The sequence below is a fragment of the Amphibalanus amphitrite genome, unplaced genomic scaffold (assembly GCF_019059575.1).
Source record: "Amphibalanus amphitrite isolate SeventyFive unplaced genomic scaffold, NRLGWU_Aamphi_draft 000369F_arrow, whole genome shotgun sequence".
Classification (NCBI taxonomy): Eukaryota; Metazoa; Arthropoda; class Thecostraca; order Balanomorpha; family Balanidae; genus Amphibalanus; species Amphibalanus amphitrite.
In genome coordinates this window covers 359,064-375,953 of record NW_024881863.1, presented here as the reverse complement: position 1 = coordinate 375,953, position 16,890 = coordinate 359,064, and the positions used below count along the sequence as shown (strand labels likewise).

Here is a 16,890-nt window from a genome sequence, read left to right as displayed (position 1 = left end):
GTAAACCATAGCTGTCAACACAATTATCGGCCGACTAGTTGTTACATGTATTGTCTAAACGTCATCCCTGGGAGCTGCCGACCTCCGTCCCGGCGGCCGTTCAGTCTCACCCTGCACCCAACGGTCTTCTTGGCCCTGCACCCACCGCCAGCCTTAGAGATACCTATTTCGTGCTACCTCAGGACACGGCACATGGTGCGACACTAGACTGCCGCGGAACAATCAGTCAACACCACCCAGGGACACAGCTTCATACCTCACAACACCACACTCGCACTACAAACAACAGTCACCACCGCTGGTGCGCTCCACGACGCACCACTTGGAAGCGCCTCTCACCACCGAAAGGCTGGAAAGGCTTCGATCAAAATCTCACACACTTGCACATTCCGTAACAGCCACCCACTCCCTCGTCACTGCCCAAGGAATTCACCGGACGGCAGTAGAGACCGAAACTCTCAGTAAAAATACACCACCATGTATATCTTGCAAAAATACGTCAGTCTCGCGCGATCTCTGTGGTCAGTGCTGCCGCCTGGCGGTGGTCGGACGAAACTCCGTGGACCGATTAACTCCCTCACTGGCTGTCCGGGAAGACTTTGTAGGGGTTCATGATACCCTGCGGATCCAGCATCTTCTTCACGTCTCGCATTAGCTTCATTTCCACCGGGTCCTTGCAGTGGGCGCCCAGGTTCCTGGCGAGGAGGAGGCTCGGTCAGGGGAGAGTCACATGGCCCGAGAGGGGATTCACGAGACTGTCTGGGGCTGATGCAACACCTGGCTGACACGCTATCGCTGCATTCGTGTGGACATAATGCAGATGGTATGCCAACTGGCGAACTCATCAAGTGGGTGAGTCGCCAGGATTTCAGTGAGGAAATCAAAGGCAAAGGCTTTCGAAAACAAAATCTTGACCTGAACTTGCCAGAGGCGTGTATGACCAGAATGAAGCGGCATGCGTATACAATAGTATGTTTCCACAAACTGAACACCAGCTCCAATTACTCTGTAACCTTCCTGCCTAGGCGCTCAGCCCCGTCTCCCTCGCATCCAATCCAGTCTCCGTCCCGTCTCCCTCCCCTATCTCCCCGTCTCCCTCCCCTATCTCCCCGTCCCTCACCTGCTCTTGAAGCCGCAGCCGAGCTCGGCCGAGACAGCGCCGCCGGCTGCCGTCACATTCTCCGTGATGAGCTGGTCCAGCCGGTCCAGCGTGTCGGCAGAGAACGACTCGGACTGGAGCGCTATGTGCAGGTTGCCGTCCAGCAGGTGACCGAAACTGGCCACCTGGCGGTCACAGACAGAAACAGAGGACAGAGTTAACAGGGAACGACTCGGACTGGAGCGCTATGTGCAGGTTGCCGTCCAGCAGGTGACCGAAACTGGCCACCTGGCGGTCACAGACAGAAACAGAGGACAGAGTTAACAGGGAACGACTCGGACTGGAGCGCTATGTGCAGGTTACCGTCCAGCAGGTGACCGAAACTGGCCACCTGGCGGTCACAGACAGAAACAGAGGACAGAGTTAACAGGGAACGACTCGGACTGGAGCGCTATGTGCAGGTTCCCGTCCAGCAGGTGACCGAAACTGGCCACCTGAAGGGCAAAAGAGGAGACAAAGTTAAACGAGGGATGACTCGACATGGCCGGTCAGCGGCAACTTTGGCACAGAAAATATTGGTTGAGCAAAACAAATGGCATTTGAATTCTCTTATTAGATACGAACCGGTTGGCACACTGATAACACCGCCTATGAAATAACGTCGGTGCAACCAGACAATGAAAAAAGATATGGATGATACATGATGTCAATGCAAGAACGCTCCCAATTAAATATGAAATGCCGGACCAATACAAAGTCCGCTACTAAGTACGATAAGCTTTCCAAAATATAACCGCAAAACTCGCGTAGACACAATATCCCGCGGTTCCCGTGGCGACCAAACATCATCCGGTCGTCCGTTTACCTTGGTGATGTCGCTGCCGGCCTCCTGGCGCAGCTTCTGCACCAGCGGGTACTGCATGCTGTGCGGCATCGACACGTCGTAGTGGTAGACGTTGCCGGTCGACGAGAGCGCCGTCAGAATACGGCCGTTTATGTTCCACAGACGCTGTGATGAGACGGGGACGCCGAGTCAGATGAGGAAGCAAACCGTTCTTAGTCGTACCCCGTGGATTAGCCTGCATTTGCCCTGTCGCTTACATACATGACGAATGTTAATACTTCTCGATAAAACATGTATAAAAATAATCAGCGTAATTAAATGGTTTTACATTAGTTTGTATGTCAGTGACGATGCCATTTATTTCATATCCTGCAAAAGTAGATCTAATAAGGAAAACACCTGTCGTTACGTAGCCCTCTCCAGAATTGATAACGATTCATTCATGATTAGGGACAGTTCCTCTCCGCACGATTCCATCAGTCCTCAAAGCGTCTTTCCTGATGCGATCCTCACCTCGACAAAGGTGGGGTCGTCATAGTTGAGCGGCCCGATCTGGCCGTCCATGATCAGATCCTTGTCCTTGAGCAGGTTGAAGAGGAACTTCAGTTTCTCCTCGTCATGCATGTCACAGTGCCCGGCCGTCTCGATGAGCACGTAGTAGGGCTTGCTAGGCACGCCCCACATGGTCAGGTGCTTCTGCTTCACCGACATCACCGCGTCCTGTGTGTGGTGGAGCAGACCAGAGGTCAGATCAATCCTGTATGTTTGTTAGGCTGTGGCGATCAAAGGGAGGGGAATTTAGCGCGCGTGAGCGGCTTCACCGACATCACTGCTTCATCTGCGGATTAAAATGGGTGAATTAATCCTTCGCAACTTCCCTATGTGTGTATAAGTAACAGAATGAATCATTATTAAGAAGCTCCAGCGTTACATCGACTGTGGCAGGACGCAACGTGAATCTAACACACCAGTAAAAGTTGATAAAAAGTGAGCTCACACTAGACATGAAACAAATCAACGATCCTGGTCCCTAAAACTTGCATACACAAAAATTTAACCTCTCCTAGTCCCCGACCCTACTCCAGCACACTCACGTTGTCCATGAACTCGCAGGCGGACATGATTTCTCCGAGCTGCTCCTTGGCCAACCGCATGATCTCCAGCACGTGATCGAAGCTTTCCGTGTACACCATGGCCACGTTGATGAACTTGGGACGCGGAGGACACGCCATTGACACCTGGCGGGAGGTAAAGGGGAACAGAGTCAAATGACGCGAGTTGCAGTGCTACCGACGTCAGTAGCAACATCTTGAAACTTTCGGTACAATGAGATCCTTAAAATTATGAAAATAACCGGAGCTGAGTAGAACTACATAACATATTCAAGAAACACGGACGTAAAAGAACTGTTTACAGCGGCAAATTTTCACTAAACAGACATATTTTAGCCGAAGCAAAGCCATGATAACAGCCGGCATTGATGAGGATGATTTGAATTGACAGAACGCGCCAGCTACGAGGCTATATCGCACCACAGCCGCCATTGGGCCGCTTTCAGTCATGAAGGCGTTGGACGTCCAAGAATCACACCCGACTCACATTACCGATGTTATGCATTTTATCACTTTGGTAAGGTGCCAACGGATCAAGCAACGGATTGGTCACATTCCCACGACACATGCTGACAGTCGACGAAATTTCAGTATCGAGAAACTCAATTTTAAACGGTACAATGCTCCACGGCCTATGCCGCTAAAGACAAAATACAGAAATATAGCTGCTGAAATATCAGAAATACATCATAGGTATGTCGATAAATTATTCTAAATTATTCGAAACCTTCCCCTGGACGTTTGCAAGTCCTGCGCCGTCTCACCTTTGTGATGATGCCCAGACTGCCCTCGGAGCCCACGAACATTTGCTTCAGGTCGAAGCCGGTGTTGTCCTTCCTCATGTTGGACATGGAGTTGAGGACGGTGCCGTCCGGTAGTACCTGTCAGAGGTGGACAGAAAGGTGACGGGTGGGGAAACTCCATCTATGGTCCGACAAACATAGACCGTATGTGTTACGAGATCGCGTTACTACGGTCAGATATAAGTTTTGATAACGAGTACAGACAAAAGTGTCAGGCGAAGGAGGCTAAACCACATAGGTCAGTTATACGTAAAACGGTACTTGAGGTGACAGGACGGCTGGTCATATCAGGGTACGGCAGTGTATCTGGCATATAACAGCGGGGAACTCCATTCGTCAGAGGCGAAGTCGGGAGGGCAGCAGACAAACGATATTTGAGATCAAGTTAAAAGTACCGCTGCGCCGAAGCAAACTTTATAAGAATATATACCACCGGGATGAAAATCGGCACCACATTCCTCCACTTTTCTTTTATCCAAAACCCTCCACTCACCACCTCCAGGCCCAGCACATTCCCGTGCAGGTTTCCGTATCGGGCGGTGCGCGGTCCGGCCATATCTGCCGCCACCACGCCTCCAATCTGAGCCTCCCGGATGTAGAGGTCCACCGGGAAGAACAGGTGCTTCTTGCGCGCCTTCTTCTCCAGGGTCTTCAGCGAACAGCCGGCCTCGCACGACAGGGTGCCTGGCGGTGGAGAGGGGTGCATGAGCTAACGACACCTTGAAATTGCATATGGATATTCTATGCTACGGACAAAATACGAAAGAACGAGCTGTCCTGTACTACGAACAAGCTACAACGACGGTAACTAAAACTCCAGCGTAATGCGCCTAATGCAATTCAAAAACAAACAAGGAAGCAAGGTTTCCGCCGATGAATCTATGCCCCTACCAATCACTAAACTAAGTGCATTGTTTAAAAATCACAGTCGATAAGTAGGTCTCTGATGAATTTGTAGACCAGACAATAGCTTCACAAACCGTTTTTAACGCCCCATCAGCATCCCAATCCCATCAATTATCGCACAGAGGAACGAGCACAACTCAATGCTTTGACGGTCATACATCCCTTCCCAACCTCTTCACCTACCGCCATCAGCATCAATATCGATGATATCGTCCAGCTCCTTGGTGCTAATGATGACCTCGTCGAACACCGGGACGCTGCCACCGACCAGTGAGGTGTTGGCGCCCTGGGGAACGACGGCCAGTCGCCTGCTGGAGCAGTATTTCAGCACCGCAGACACCTCCTCCGTGGTCTTGGGGAACACCACGCACGGCGAGGAGCCTGAGGGAGGGACAGACGGTGCCACATAGTTACACAAAGAGGTACAGAAACGTGCATAGATTGAACGGCCACAGTACGCGATTGTTCGATCTTTACCTTAGGAATATTCATTCTTCATGCAACGTAAAAGAACGTACATTGAATAAAGCAGGCATCTAACTAGTTAACATCAGGAAGCACATTACTGTAATAGCTTTCGGTAAAGCAGCAATCCTAAAAAAAAAAACGCTCAACACAAACCATTCGGCAAACGGCGAACAGCTCGGGCCTCAAAACATACCTCTCAATGTCCTCATCCAGTCGCAGTTATGTTTGAGCAGGTCATCCTTGTCGGTTTCGATGCGTCCTTTCACAAGTTCCTTCAGCTTGCTGAGGTCGTCGGGCGTCGCCTCGGCAAAGTCGCCGCGCCGCAGCTGCTTGAACGACTCCTTGGTGAGGGGCACAGAGCTGGGCTTCTTGGAGTGGTCTTGGAGGGTGAACAGGGCTCGGGCCTGGCCAGGCTGGCCCCGCAAGGAGCCCAGGAGACACCGAGTCAGCGGCACGCGCATTGAGACTGTCTGAGGGACGAGGGAGAAATAAGTTAGTTGGATCACCAATTATTGTAGTTTTGTTTCAATTTACGGAAATTAATGTGAAGTCATAAAGTTGAGCAGGTGCAAACACTGTATTCATGATCGTGTGTAATACGACCTCAGGTAAGGTCTCGTGAGTTTCATTTTGGCATGACCCCAATCACCCTGCCGCCCCAGATGGTGCAATATCATCTCAGTCGATGATGACAGCCGCCAAACGATACTCGATGCAGAGGGGAGAAAGAAAGTGAATAACCAAACATCATTACAGTGCCTCTTTTTGACCTCACCAAACAAGCAAACATAATGCTCCGTTGTCGTATCGTTTGTGGCTGAATCCCAAATTAGCTTCAGTCCCATCACGGTGTAACCCGCTTACGTTTCACCAGTGACGTTTATAGTTTCATCTGAAAATTCTTCCCATAGCTACCTTCACCGGTACGACTCCATGAGCTAGCTGGTGCGTGCGTTCGCTCACAATCACATCAAAGGAACAGCTGTGAGCCACACACGTATTCAATAAACACTTGTGAACCGTGTGTGACCGTATGATGAGCACCAGCCATCACCACAACGTGAGAAAAGTAAAAACGGCGACAAAAACTGTGGGCAGTTATCTGCTGAATGCAAAAATAAGCAAAGGCTGTCTGAGCTTCCATAAGATCGTGCAATGCATGCTATTTTCTGAGCTGGGTAGGGACCCGCATTGCACAATCGCACAGCTAAGCGCACACAAAATCAAGTGTTGCCAAACAGCACGAATGCAAAGCAAACATGATTGCGACCACCGCAAGCGTGCCGACACTTAGCGCAATGCCATGAATCAACGCTGCTCAAGCTAGATGATCTTGTAAAGGTGAGGTTGTTTATCCACTAATATTATCGCCTAACGATACGTGTTAAGTGCGGTTGGAAACACCTTATCAAGCTCATCGGGACGGAGCCGACCATACCTATTGTCATGGCACAATAGTCATGACCTACGCCAATAGACTGCCGGTCTCTCGAGTCGTATCGATTAGTGCCAAAGTAACAGGTGGTATCGTCCTTACCGGTTATAGTCACCGTGCTTACCGGCACGGTGTCGTACTGAATGCCGCTGACACGAGTTTCAGTCTCATAGCCGGTGAGCATAAAGGCAGTAGCCGGAAACCGGGAGTAGTATCGGGTAACTATATAGTAATATTACCAGTGCTGGATAATACTCGCATTGTCGGGTGTCACCTTTGCAGGCGGGATCACTGCCCAGACACGTGTGGCATTAGCGATATCTAAACTCAGGTCAGAATACGGTGGGCCGTGCTAAGCACATCACGCCGTCCTCCACGGTTATACATAGCACTTATACATAAACCTACGATGCGTCCCATAAGGACGGTGCCATAAGGTGGGTCAGTCGCCTCATTTATGAAGTCCACATAGCGTTACTTCGGTAGCAGCTGCTCCAGTGCCACTGGACAAACGACGGCTCAGCTGTCTGTCGACCTTCGACCTCCCCACCCCACGTGTCACGGGATTTCGGGCGATCCGCTCTCCAATCTGGCGGTTTCCGAAACCGTGTGCCGATCGGATCCTTATCCCTCCCTCCCCCCCCCCCCCCCCACGAGCACACATCCCGGCTACAGCCATACACACTACACAGCACTGACCGTACAAACAAGGGACACTAATGAACGCTCCCGAGCAAGATATGAGTCGTGACTGTTTATCGTCCCTATGCAGAGCTATTCCGGCTGACCGGTCCCTGGACTCGAACTTTGAACGGGAAGGTGGCTTTGCTTGCATGGTAATAAGACGTCGGCGATTCACGCACAGCGGCACAGTGCCGATCTACATTGACCGATTAGTTTGGGGTTACCAAGTAGACTAGAGGCATGCCATCAACAAAGGAGTTATAAATGGCACAAAGCGCGAGTCCCCTTGCTTCGGCCGGTCGGAACGAGCACACGGGGACAGTTTTTGCAGCCGCACGGTGCAGCGCAAATTCGAACGGCGAAGGTCCAGGATCGTCGGGCCCTTGTTCGGGCCTCCCACAGCGCAGATCGGTCAGTGCATTGAACAATGAACATAGTCTCCTATACCTACTAACTTGCAAAAAGAGACGCCGGCGCCTTACGTAGAGGGTATAAATTGTCATAAGCACATAGCCCATCCGCCATTCCCGGGCCGTTACTTTCATCCGCCAACATGGGCCAGTAAAGTGGAGCAATGCCGGTGCAAGTCGAGCTCCACACCGTGGACAAATCCTCACCTTCAAATCAACAAAAGAATCTTCAGCTCACTCCTGACCCGTCACGTGACCTCGCCAGTCTCACTCTACACTCCACTCACTCTCACCAACTCCCCACTCTCACGCACCGCCTCTCGCTGGGCGTCCCACTCTCGTGACCGCCCTCGCCAGCCGCACCGCTCCGCAAGCCGCCGCTGCCGCTGAGAGCCTGTTGCCACGCGGCACAGCGACTGCTGTGGTGGCCGCGAGGGGGCAGCAGCGCCCGCACCGCCCGCTCGCCCGCCGCGCCTGGCCGCTCTGGCCACGCCGTGGACGGACAGCTCACAGCACGGCCCAGAGTTCCCGAACGACCGGCTCGCTGTGGTGGAGAGGGCGAGCGCGAGCCGCGGAGCCGTGAGTTCGCATCAATACCAAAAAGACCATCGACGGTCCAGCAACGACGATTTGTGTCTATGGGGAACCCGTAGTCCCCAGACAAGCGTTAGGTGCACGGTAGATGAAATAGATCACCCGGGTACAGAGTGAAAATAACGGGAATGATGCAACTACCGCCGGTCCTGGGCCGAGCTGGGGCCGAGGGCCGTGTGACCTTGAGCGGCGGAGGCGAGCGGCCGGCAGAGGCGTGGGGGCGGGACCGGTGCGTGCCGCATGGGGAGTAGAGGGGCGGATATGGCCATCAAAAGGCCGGCCGAAACGGCGAACGGGGGGAGTGGGAAGTGGGGCAGTGCGGCCAAGGAAGGACCAGGGAAGTGGAGCAGCGTGGGTATTATGTGGAGACAAACTCACAGGTCCGACACTTTCGGAAGCATCGGCCGACGGGAAGGACATGCATGAAGCTGGGGTAGGACAACGGAGCGAATTGGTGCAATCGAAAGAAAGCCGTAAAAACATATTGCACGAACTACAAGTAAGTATCATAACCAGCCAACACATTCATGAAAACCCGGCAGTCTCGACCCAGGGCTGAAACAGAACTACCACACATATAACGGTCAAACGCATTTTCTCCAACAGTCCCATCGATCAGTCACCATTGAGCGAGGATCGCGGCAGTCGCCTAAAACGGCAGATCGGTAGTCAGGTCGAGGCCGCATCACAACATACTGAGCTACCGAAACTACCGAAACGGAAGATCGCTTCAAAAATGCAGCCATTGTGTCACACTGCTTCACCACGTCAAGAAGCACGCAACGATGAGGTGGAAAACAACAAGGAATGCAATTTGTATGCAAATATATTTTATCGAATCACAGCAACAACGGCGCCCCACTGTCCCTCAAACTGAGCATCAAGCGTTCTCACTTTCTCAGTAAAATCGAAACAGTAGGACAAAGCAAACTGTACCACTTTCTTAACGCGATTATTGTCCACGACTTCGTCAAAATCTACCAGAAGCGTATTGTCTCACAGTTACATAGGAGACAACGACTGAAAATTATCGATGAACGTTATCGATGATTGAAGAATGAAACTTACGGCACAAACGCACGACCGACTTGGAAAGGAATCGATTAATGGTAAATAAATGGACCAAAAATGGATCGATGGATGGAAATGAATACAATATGGACGTCATAAAATGTTGGCTTTGCTGCCACAGTGGCGGACGGGAAAGCACCCAAATTATGCAGCTGACTCAAAATATGGGAAAATGGTTTATTGTCATGTCTAACGAGTGAGCTTCAGGAAAAGTGCGGCGGATGATTGGATTGTGCAAGACCATCGTAGTATGCCTGTGAAGATGAAACATCGGTATAGAAAAGTGTTGCTTTATGCGAAAAAATAATCCCATATAGTTTGCATGGGTGATGTCCTCTCGCGTCCTTCCATCATATAGTGAAACAACCCGTTCATCACTGTCCTGGGAGGGGCGGTTCGCATTAGATCATCATCAGAAGAGACTCAGCGGGCCCCTAACTGCAACACCGTACACGTGTAGCCTTCAAGGACGGCCAACAAGTAGACGAAGGCTGTGATCGATGTTAGGCCGTGGGGCTGTCTTCACTGTCTTCTCTGTAGCGCGGTCACTACAATGGGATTCCAATTCAACGGTCGGGAATTACTTTAAACACCCGACAGCCATCAGCAGCCTGTTCCGCCTCACACTAACTGTGCTGTGAGCCTGCTGTAACTCTGACATGGTTTGCGGCATCTGTCGCAGCAACTGGTACCCCTGTAAGGTACTAACCGTACGCGCGCTAAATGACCACGCTGTTGTGTTGCTCGGCCGCACAGTCGTGTGACGTGAGGTTGATACTATCGTGATGTAACTTCACCGTCACAATATCGTGACCTTAGCTGACCTTATTGTCACCTTCCCAGGTCACAGCCCAGGTCACTGGATCAGATCACCGTCTCAGGTCACAGCGGATCAGGTCACCGGAGCCGTTTGGACATGTAAGGTCCGTCCAGCTCGTAGCCCAGCTTGCGGTAATAGTTGCGAGTACCGACACCTGGCGAGCGAGAGAAAACGAATCAGTCGCAATACTACGAGCAAAACAAAGATAACTACCGTAAGGTGGGGCTATTTGAGACAGTGGGGCTATTTGAGACAGTATTCAAAATTGCTATAAAATAAAAACCACTTAAAACTTATGCTTACTTTTTTGCTCAGGCGATTTACTGCTCGATTCCACACCTCCCTGAGCAAAAATATCACACAAAAATCAAACGCTCTTCATTTTATAGCGACTTTAAATACTGTCTCAAATAGCCCCACTGTCTCAAATAGCCCCACTTCACGGTACCAACAACACGTCTCAGGAAAACGACAAGACTGATCAAGCTGTTCAATGCTATTCGTATAATTATCACTAGCGTGTAAACCTTTAGCTTCAGTACTCGGCCTTCAACTCATGCCAACGTCACGTCTTGGACTAGCCCGGTGATGGCAGAATTTCTTGCATCTATGTAAATCCCGCCCGTTCCCTTCTAGCTGAAAAGCACCAGCACTAACCGGATATGACGCAGAGTTTGTCGGCTCCGTGCTCCTCTCGTGCCACCCGCTCGGCCTCCTCCATCAGCAGTGTACCGAACCCCTGGTGCTGGAATTTGGCCGGGTCGCGGCCCGAGACGGGCACCACGGAGCCGTACACGTGCAGCTCGCGGACCACAGAGGTGGCCGTCTTCATCTCGGGTCTGCCGCGGGAGGGTGAGGAGGTCAGCACAGGTTACAAATTACAATAGTAGTCCCTCCGTACTATATTTCCATTGCGTTGCAGCTACCGGAAACTGAGACGATAGTATATTATGAAATAATAAAATGTACCACGGGTAAGTCGATTTATTGACGTGTGATAACCTTCCCTGGGTAATTTTCATAGCATTCTAGCTTTTCGACCTAGGTCAGCAAGGTCCCAGGCAGAACACATCAACTGACGAATTCGTCAGTACCGACCAGGGTATATTGAATTATTGAAGAGTACCGACACAATCAATGAACACAACGCGTGGCTACACTAAATCCACGGTGACTATAAATAACTAAATCGACCGTATACCTATCCAAACTCACAGCCAATCCACCTCTGGGCCTCTGCCCTCACCTGAACGTCTCTGAGGAGCACTTCCTGAGCCGCAGCAGGCCGACCAGGATGTCCTGGTCGGGGTCCTCGTATGAGAGGAACGTCTCCCAGCCGCCGTTGGCCGCGTAGTCGCGACGGATCAGCTCCACCTGAGACGGCGGGGTGAGGGCGGAGACGGTCAAAAGCGATAAAAAGGCGTACAGGAGCGAGACAGAGGTGAGTTAACCAAAAACGGAGAAAGAGGATTGAAATGAAAGGAACGATGAAGTGGAAATGAAAATATCCAGTCCATGTGGCAGCCAAAAAAGAATAAAACAGCTATCTGTCATTCTCTCTCTAGCATGAACGAATTTCGAGAGTGCATAACGTGCCCCAATGCTTCCTATGTAACCTGACCTTATCTGACAATGACTTGCCTCAGCCAGAAGCAAGCTTATATAGCGTAATAAACTATATAATGTACACATTTATTCCTATACTAGTTGATATTTTGTCTTGATCCTACCCAATAATTCCTAATCTGACATTATCTCACGCGTCACCAAGCGGTGACCTTTGACCGGACACTGACCTGGTACGGCCGGACCTTGTGGTGGATCTCCTGAATACCGACCTCGCGGGTCCGCACGTCACGACACGTGGTACCCAGGTCACGCATACGCGCCAGGGCCAGCTCACGCAGGTTACCGTGCTCCACACCGGAGCTGGGGAGAGAGAAGGAATGCTTGTTAGTACTGAGGTGAGACATTCACGGTATCCGAGCAATGGAAAATCAATATCAACCGGTATAGTACGACTCGCTGCTGTCATTTAAATTCGAATGATGCTTTTTTTTTTAATTTTACGTAAATTGATGTTACCAAACTGATATGCATGAATTAATGTTTCGGCATCAGGTATCGACGTCAATGCGTGCACAACGCACGATAGATACGGGTCCCCAGGTCTGTCACAGCTCCCAAGACTGTCAATCGTCGAAGCCGTTCTCTAATGTTGATTACATAACTACTCTTTCTCACATGGCCACCGCAAGTTAAACTTCATCCCCGTCCAAACTCACGTGACCAGCGGCATGGGTATATCCCTCTGCACTCGGTACACCCTCGTCCAGGGCGGTACCAGTGCCAGCACGCGAGCCACCAGGTCTACCAGGGCGCTGGGCGGGTAGCTGCGGTACCGACCGGTCTTCCACAGCTCGTAGAGACCCGTACCGCGGATCACCAGAGTGGGGTAAATCTTCAGTCCGTCCGCGCGGAACTGCGGGTTCTCGAAGAACTCCTGGTGGTGGGGTAAAACGGGGATGAGAGGCATAATGTCTCGTACTTTGCAATATGTGATGTAAAGTCACTTTAGTTGGCTTGTCGAGCTTATTCGTCAAGACAGACATAGACACGTTTATGTAAAATTTAAGGTAGACAGAATCTGCCGAAATCGCTCAATTGGCTCATTTAAATGGTCATTCAATCATTGGTTATCGCCATTCATTTTTTCATTCATTCATTCATTCATTCATTCATCATTCATTCAATTTCATTCATTCATTCATTCATTCATTCATTCATTCATTCATCATCGAACGCTACCCCATAACCCACATGACTGCCCTCCCCTTCATGTAGCATTCTAACCCACGCCCATTCCCAGCGCCCACCCACTGCCCCGCCGCAGACACCCACCACAAACTGCTGAATGTCGCGCTCGAGGTCGACGTTCGGCAGGTCGGGCATCATGTGCGCCACCACCTTGAAGCCGGCGTCCTTGCTCATCTGGAAGCTCTCGCAGACGGCGCGCACAGTGTGTCCGCGGTTCGTGTCGCGCGCTACGTCCTCGTATACCGACTGGGGATGGGGAGGGGTCGGGAGGTCAAAAAGGTGACCCGGAGGTCGCAGGTCGAAAGGTTTAATGAAGGTTAAAACTAAGAAGGGCCTGAGAGGTCAAAAGAGACAGAGAAAGGATCAAGTGAACAAGATACAGTTGGAGCCAAAAAAAGCTAGATAGTGATAAACCGGACAGATTGGCAGCACAAAGACGTACCATGTGTAGCCTAAATCGGTTTATGCGGTAATTGAATGAATTAGCACCGCTTTTTGTGATTGTCAAGTAGGTTACGTCTCCTATGAACTGCAAAAACGTACCAACCCCTACCTAATCCCTGATCTAGCTGATCCCTACCTCCAGCCGGCACGCCATTAATTCACGCACACGCACCTGAACGCCGATCTCGAGTCTCGTGCAGCCGTAGAGAAGCATGTCGCTCAGATGGCGTCTGAGGCAGTAGTCGGGCCGGGTCTCTATGGTGATGCCGATACACTTGGTACGGCTCCGCTCGGAGTACTGCACCGCCTCCTGGTGGTGGCAGAGGGAAACACATGAAGGTGAGGGTGAGCCAGTGGACTGAAGCACTGGTAAGAGTAGGCAGACAGTTTGAATGTCGCTCCAGCAACAAGTAGCCGCAGATTAATAAATGGTGACGATGAGGGCGAGGGTTTCCAGCAAAGCTATTGTTTGGTGCAAGTTGATGGACGAGAAACCTGAACAAGCCTTCTCTGCCTGTGAGCTGTTGCTCATAACAATAGGTACGATTAGCGTGGCGATTGCTAAGCACGATAAAACGTGAATCACGTAACAAGCTTTCACTGATGAAAGAACGTCAACCATTCTCAAACTAACATTTCAAGGGGCTACTGTGTGAGGATACACCTCCCCACACCGGGAGATCCACCAATCCCGCCGTGCACGCACCTGTACTGATCCGCTGGTGTGGCCTGAGAGGGCGTCGTGCAGGTTACGGATGAAGTAGTCCCGGTACTCCTCCGGAAGGGCCATGAACGTACCGCCCATCACGATGAACTCGACCTTATCGACACTGTGACCCAGCTGCTTCAGCTACATGACAGAAATTACGTTGGTCAGTAACTGAGGTCAGTTCTTCACCGAATCATAAAATAGAAAAGGAAGCTAATGAAATAGACGCTGAAAAGAGCGATTGTGTATTTGGAGTGTAGAGTTTGAAGCGTAGAACCCCCGATCATATTACTTATCTGGGAATGATAGCCTGCCACAGATCTAAAAAACAAACAATAGGGGAGAGTGGGGTGGGTTGTATCAGTTTTTACTCCGAGACCCATAACCTCGTAACTATCCGTGATAAACTCATTATTTCCATACTATCTCCTTCCTTGATTCTTCTGCTTTTTTGTGCAAAGTAACTTTTCCGCTACCTCTACCAGTTTTTCTTCTACGGTCTGCCGAATAGAACAATGTTTTTGATACAACTTGCCCCATGGCTTGGGTGAGTTGTATCACATGGTGGGGTAATTTGTATCACTAGGTATTTCACGTTTCAGGGAGTGTGCTTGCTACTGGTTTTGAACATGACAGCAACATTAAATGGTATTAATACAATGTATATGCTCAAAGGCTTCACTTTTATTAGACCAAGCTTAGGTCAATGCAATCCGAACGAAACATCGAAACGAACGAAACATCAACAGACTAGATGCAAAAGTAGCCCGTTAAGAGCAAAGAAGCCAACACATTGTGCCGAAATGGAACGAGTATTGACTAGCTACCTACAAACGCGAGACAGGGCTTAGCTTTCGCGATCAAAAGCAACCTACCTACGTCACTAAGAGTTCCGGACAAGGAACGGAAATGTTTCCGTAAAATATCTGGCACGCTCTCGACGGCGGAAGCCGTCGTTGCCTGCCACATTCGGTGTCTGGTTTGCGAGAACGGTCTACCGCGGGTATGGCCTGTAGCGGGACGGTCCATAAGAACGGCAAGTAACGGCAAAGGTCTGCAGCGGGTACGGTTTTTAGCGGTGCATGTTTGTGACGGGTATGGCGTGTATCAGTTACAGTCTCGGGTATGTAGCGGGGACGGTCCGTATCGGGCACAGTCTTACCTGTTCCACTCGATGTCGAGTCTGCAGGTACGGGTTGTAGCGGGCGCGGATGGCTCGCATACTGGTGGGCTCGTACCCGGTGTACGACTGTGTCGAGTACTCAAAGTCTGAGTCCGGCCCGCCCGGACAGTAGACGCAGATGTTGCCCGTCATACTGATGTGCGGACATCGGTGGGGTTTACACATCACAGCTACCACGGCGATCTGCGGAAAAAAGAACAGTGATACTAAAATGTTTAGAAGGCTACCGACTTAACTCATGGTGACTGCCTAGTAGCTACCTGTTCTGGTGAGCTACATTGGCTCTTAAATGAGCCCCCAAGTGAAGCCGCTGTGCCCATCGCGCTGAGAGGAGTGGCTGGCTGACTGGGGTGAGAAACTGACTGTTACGACACACACGAGACAGGCCCCGAGACACCAGGCTTGTGTCTATTGAACAGTACTGGTAATTTATTTACAAGTTCATGGACCATGAGCCAGTGAATGGTGCCCACACATGGAAATTATAGGCAGCCCAATGACTCACCCCACTGGCTGTGCGGATAGGTTTGGCTTTCAGTTTCGGCACAAGTGTGGCACGGTGCTCCTGGGGCACAGCCGCAATGATATCCACCAATCGTGGAGATGTGTCCAGGCCATAGCGTGCAGAGATGCGTGTTTTCATGCGGCTCAGGTTAACATCCTTCTTTTGCTGGTGAGCCTCCACTAGCTCGCTGATGATGTCGCCAATGGCCAGTAGCTGCAGCTCCTCCTTGGAGCGAAGCTCCGCTGGGAAAGAGATGTGATGATGAAGAAAAGTTAAAGAGAAAATTTAATTAATTCAGTTAATTTCTGTTGTTTCCTGCCTGCTAACATGCCTTGATTACTGGTAAGATAGCACAAACTGGTAAGATAGCACAAACTAATGAATGTAAGATTTCAAGAGATCATGGAAAATTCAGCATTACATCTTTTTTATCGGGCCAATTCATTTCCCAGATTGCTGTCTAAATAAGGCAGGCAATAATGGCAACTGACAGGTACGTAGGTAATACGGTAAATTGAAATGTGGATAATATACATCTATATCCTATCAATATTGATGACATACCTTTACGTGGTTTCTTGCCCATCGCCTACTGCTTTGAAAATTTAATCTCGAGAAGACCTAAACGACCCCAATTCAAACTGCATAACAAATATATTGAAAAGAAATGAAGACCCCCCTCTTTCCACTTTTCCACGTTGTTATGAATGATCAAGGTTATCGTTATGCAACCATAGCAATATGTAAGAAGAATCCCGAACCTTTCTCAGCTGATTCCTAGAATTTGATGACGTACCAACAAAACATTTAATAATTATTTCCACAACTTTGACATTAAAGGTAGACTGCCACCTTTTTTCCACAAAACGGTTTTCACTAGAGCTGAGCCACCTATGTTCCAGACTGAAGTCGGTTTTCCGAAATTCGAACCCGTTTGCGAGAAATCGGAGACCAAAGTTCAGTTTGATGCCATTTTTTTAGTCCAA

General features: G+C 50.2%; 2 protein-coding genes across 2 annotated transcripts; both read right to left on the bottom strand.

The window, feature by feature from the left end:
* Window positions 1-23: 23 nt before the first annotated feature.
* On the bottom strand, window positions 24-8,436 carry LOC122389725 (D-2-hydroxyglutarate dehydrogenase, mitochondrial-like). Its single transcript, XM_043382042.1, has 10 exons — window positions 7,969-8,436; window positions 5,426-5,702; window positions 4,948-5,145; window positions 4,352-4,542; window positions 3,820-3,936; window positions 3,038-3,181; window positions 2,457-2,663; window positions 1,965-2,108; window positions 1,121-1,284; window positions 24-695 (listed from the first exon to the last, which is right to left on the bottom strand). The coding sequence occupies exons 2-10, from the start codon at window positions 5,691-5,693 to the stop codon at window positions 578-580; spliced, it is 1,551 nt and encodes a 516-aa protein (XP_043237977.1). The 5' UTR covers window positions 5,694-5,702; window positions 7,969-8,436; the 3' UTR covers window positions 24-577.
* A 727-nt stretch (window positions 8,437-9,163) lies between these two features.
* On the bottom strand, window positions 9,164-16,630 carry LOC122389724 (elongator complex protein 3). The gene is made up of 11 exons (XM_043382041.1): window positions 16,469-16,630; window positions 15,905-16,146; window positions 15,379-15,582; window positions 14,214-14,357; window positions 13,680-13,817; window positions 13,148-13,309; window positions 12,532-12,749; window positions 12,043-12,175; window positions 11,493-11,620; window positions 10,904-11,085; window positions 9,164-10,400 (listed from the first exon to the last, which is right to left on the bottom strand). Exons 1-11 carry the CDS (start codon window positions 16,488-16,490, stop codon window positions 10,324-10,326), a joined length of 1,650 nt encoding a protein of 549 aa, XP_043237976.1. The 5' UTR covers window positions 16,491-16,630; the 3' UTR covers window positions 9,164-10,323.
* Window positions 16,631-16,890: the final 260 nt, after the last annotated feature.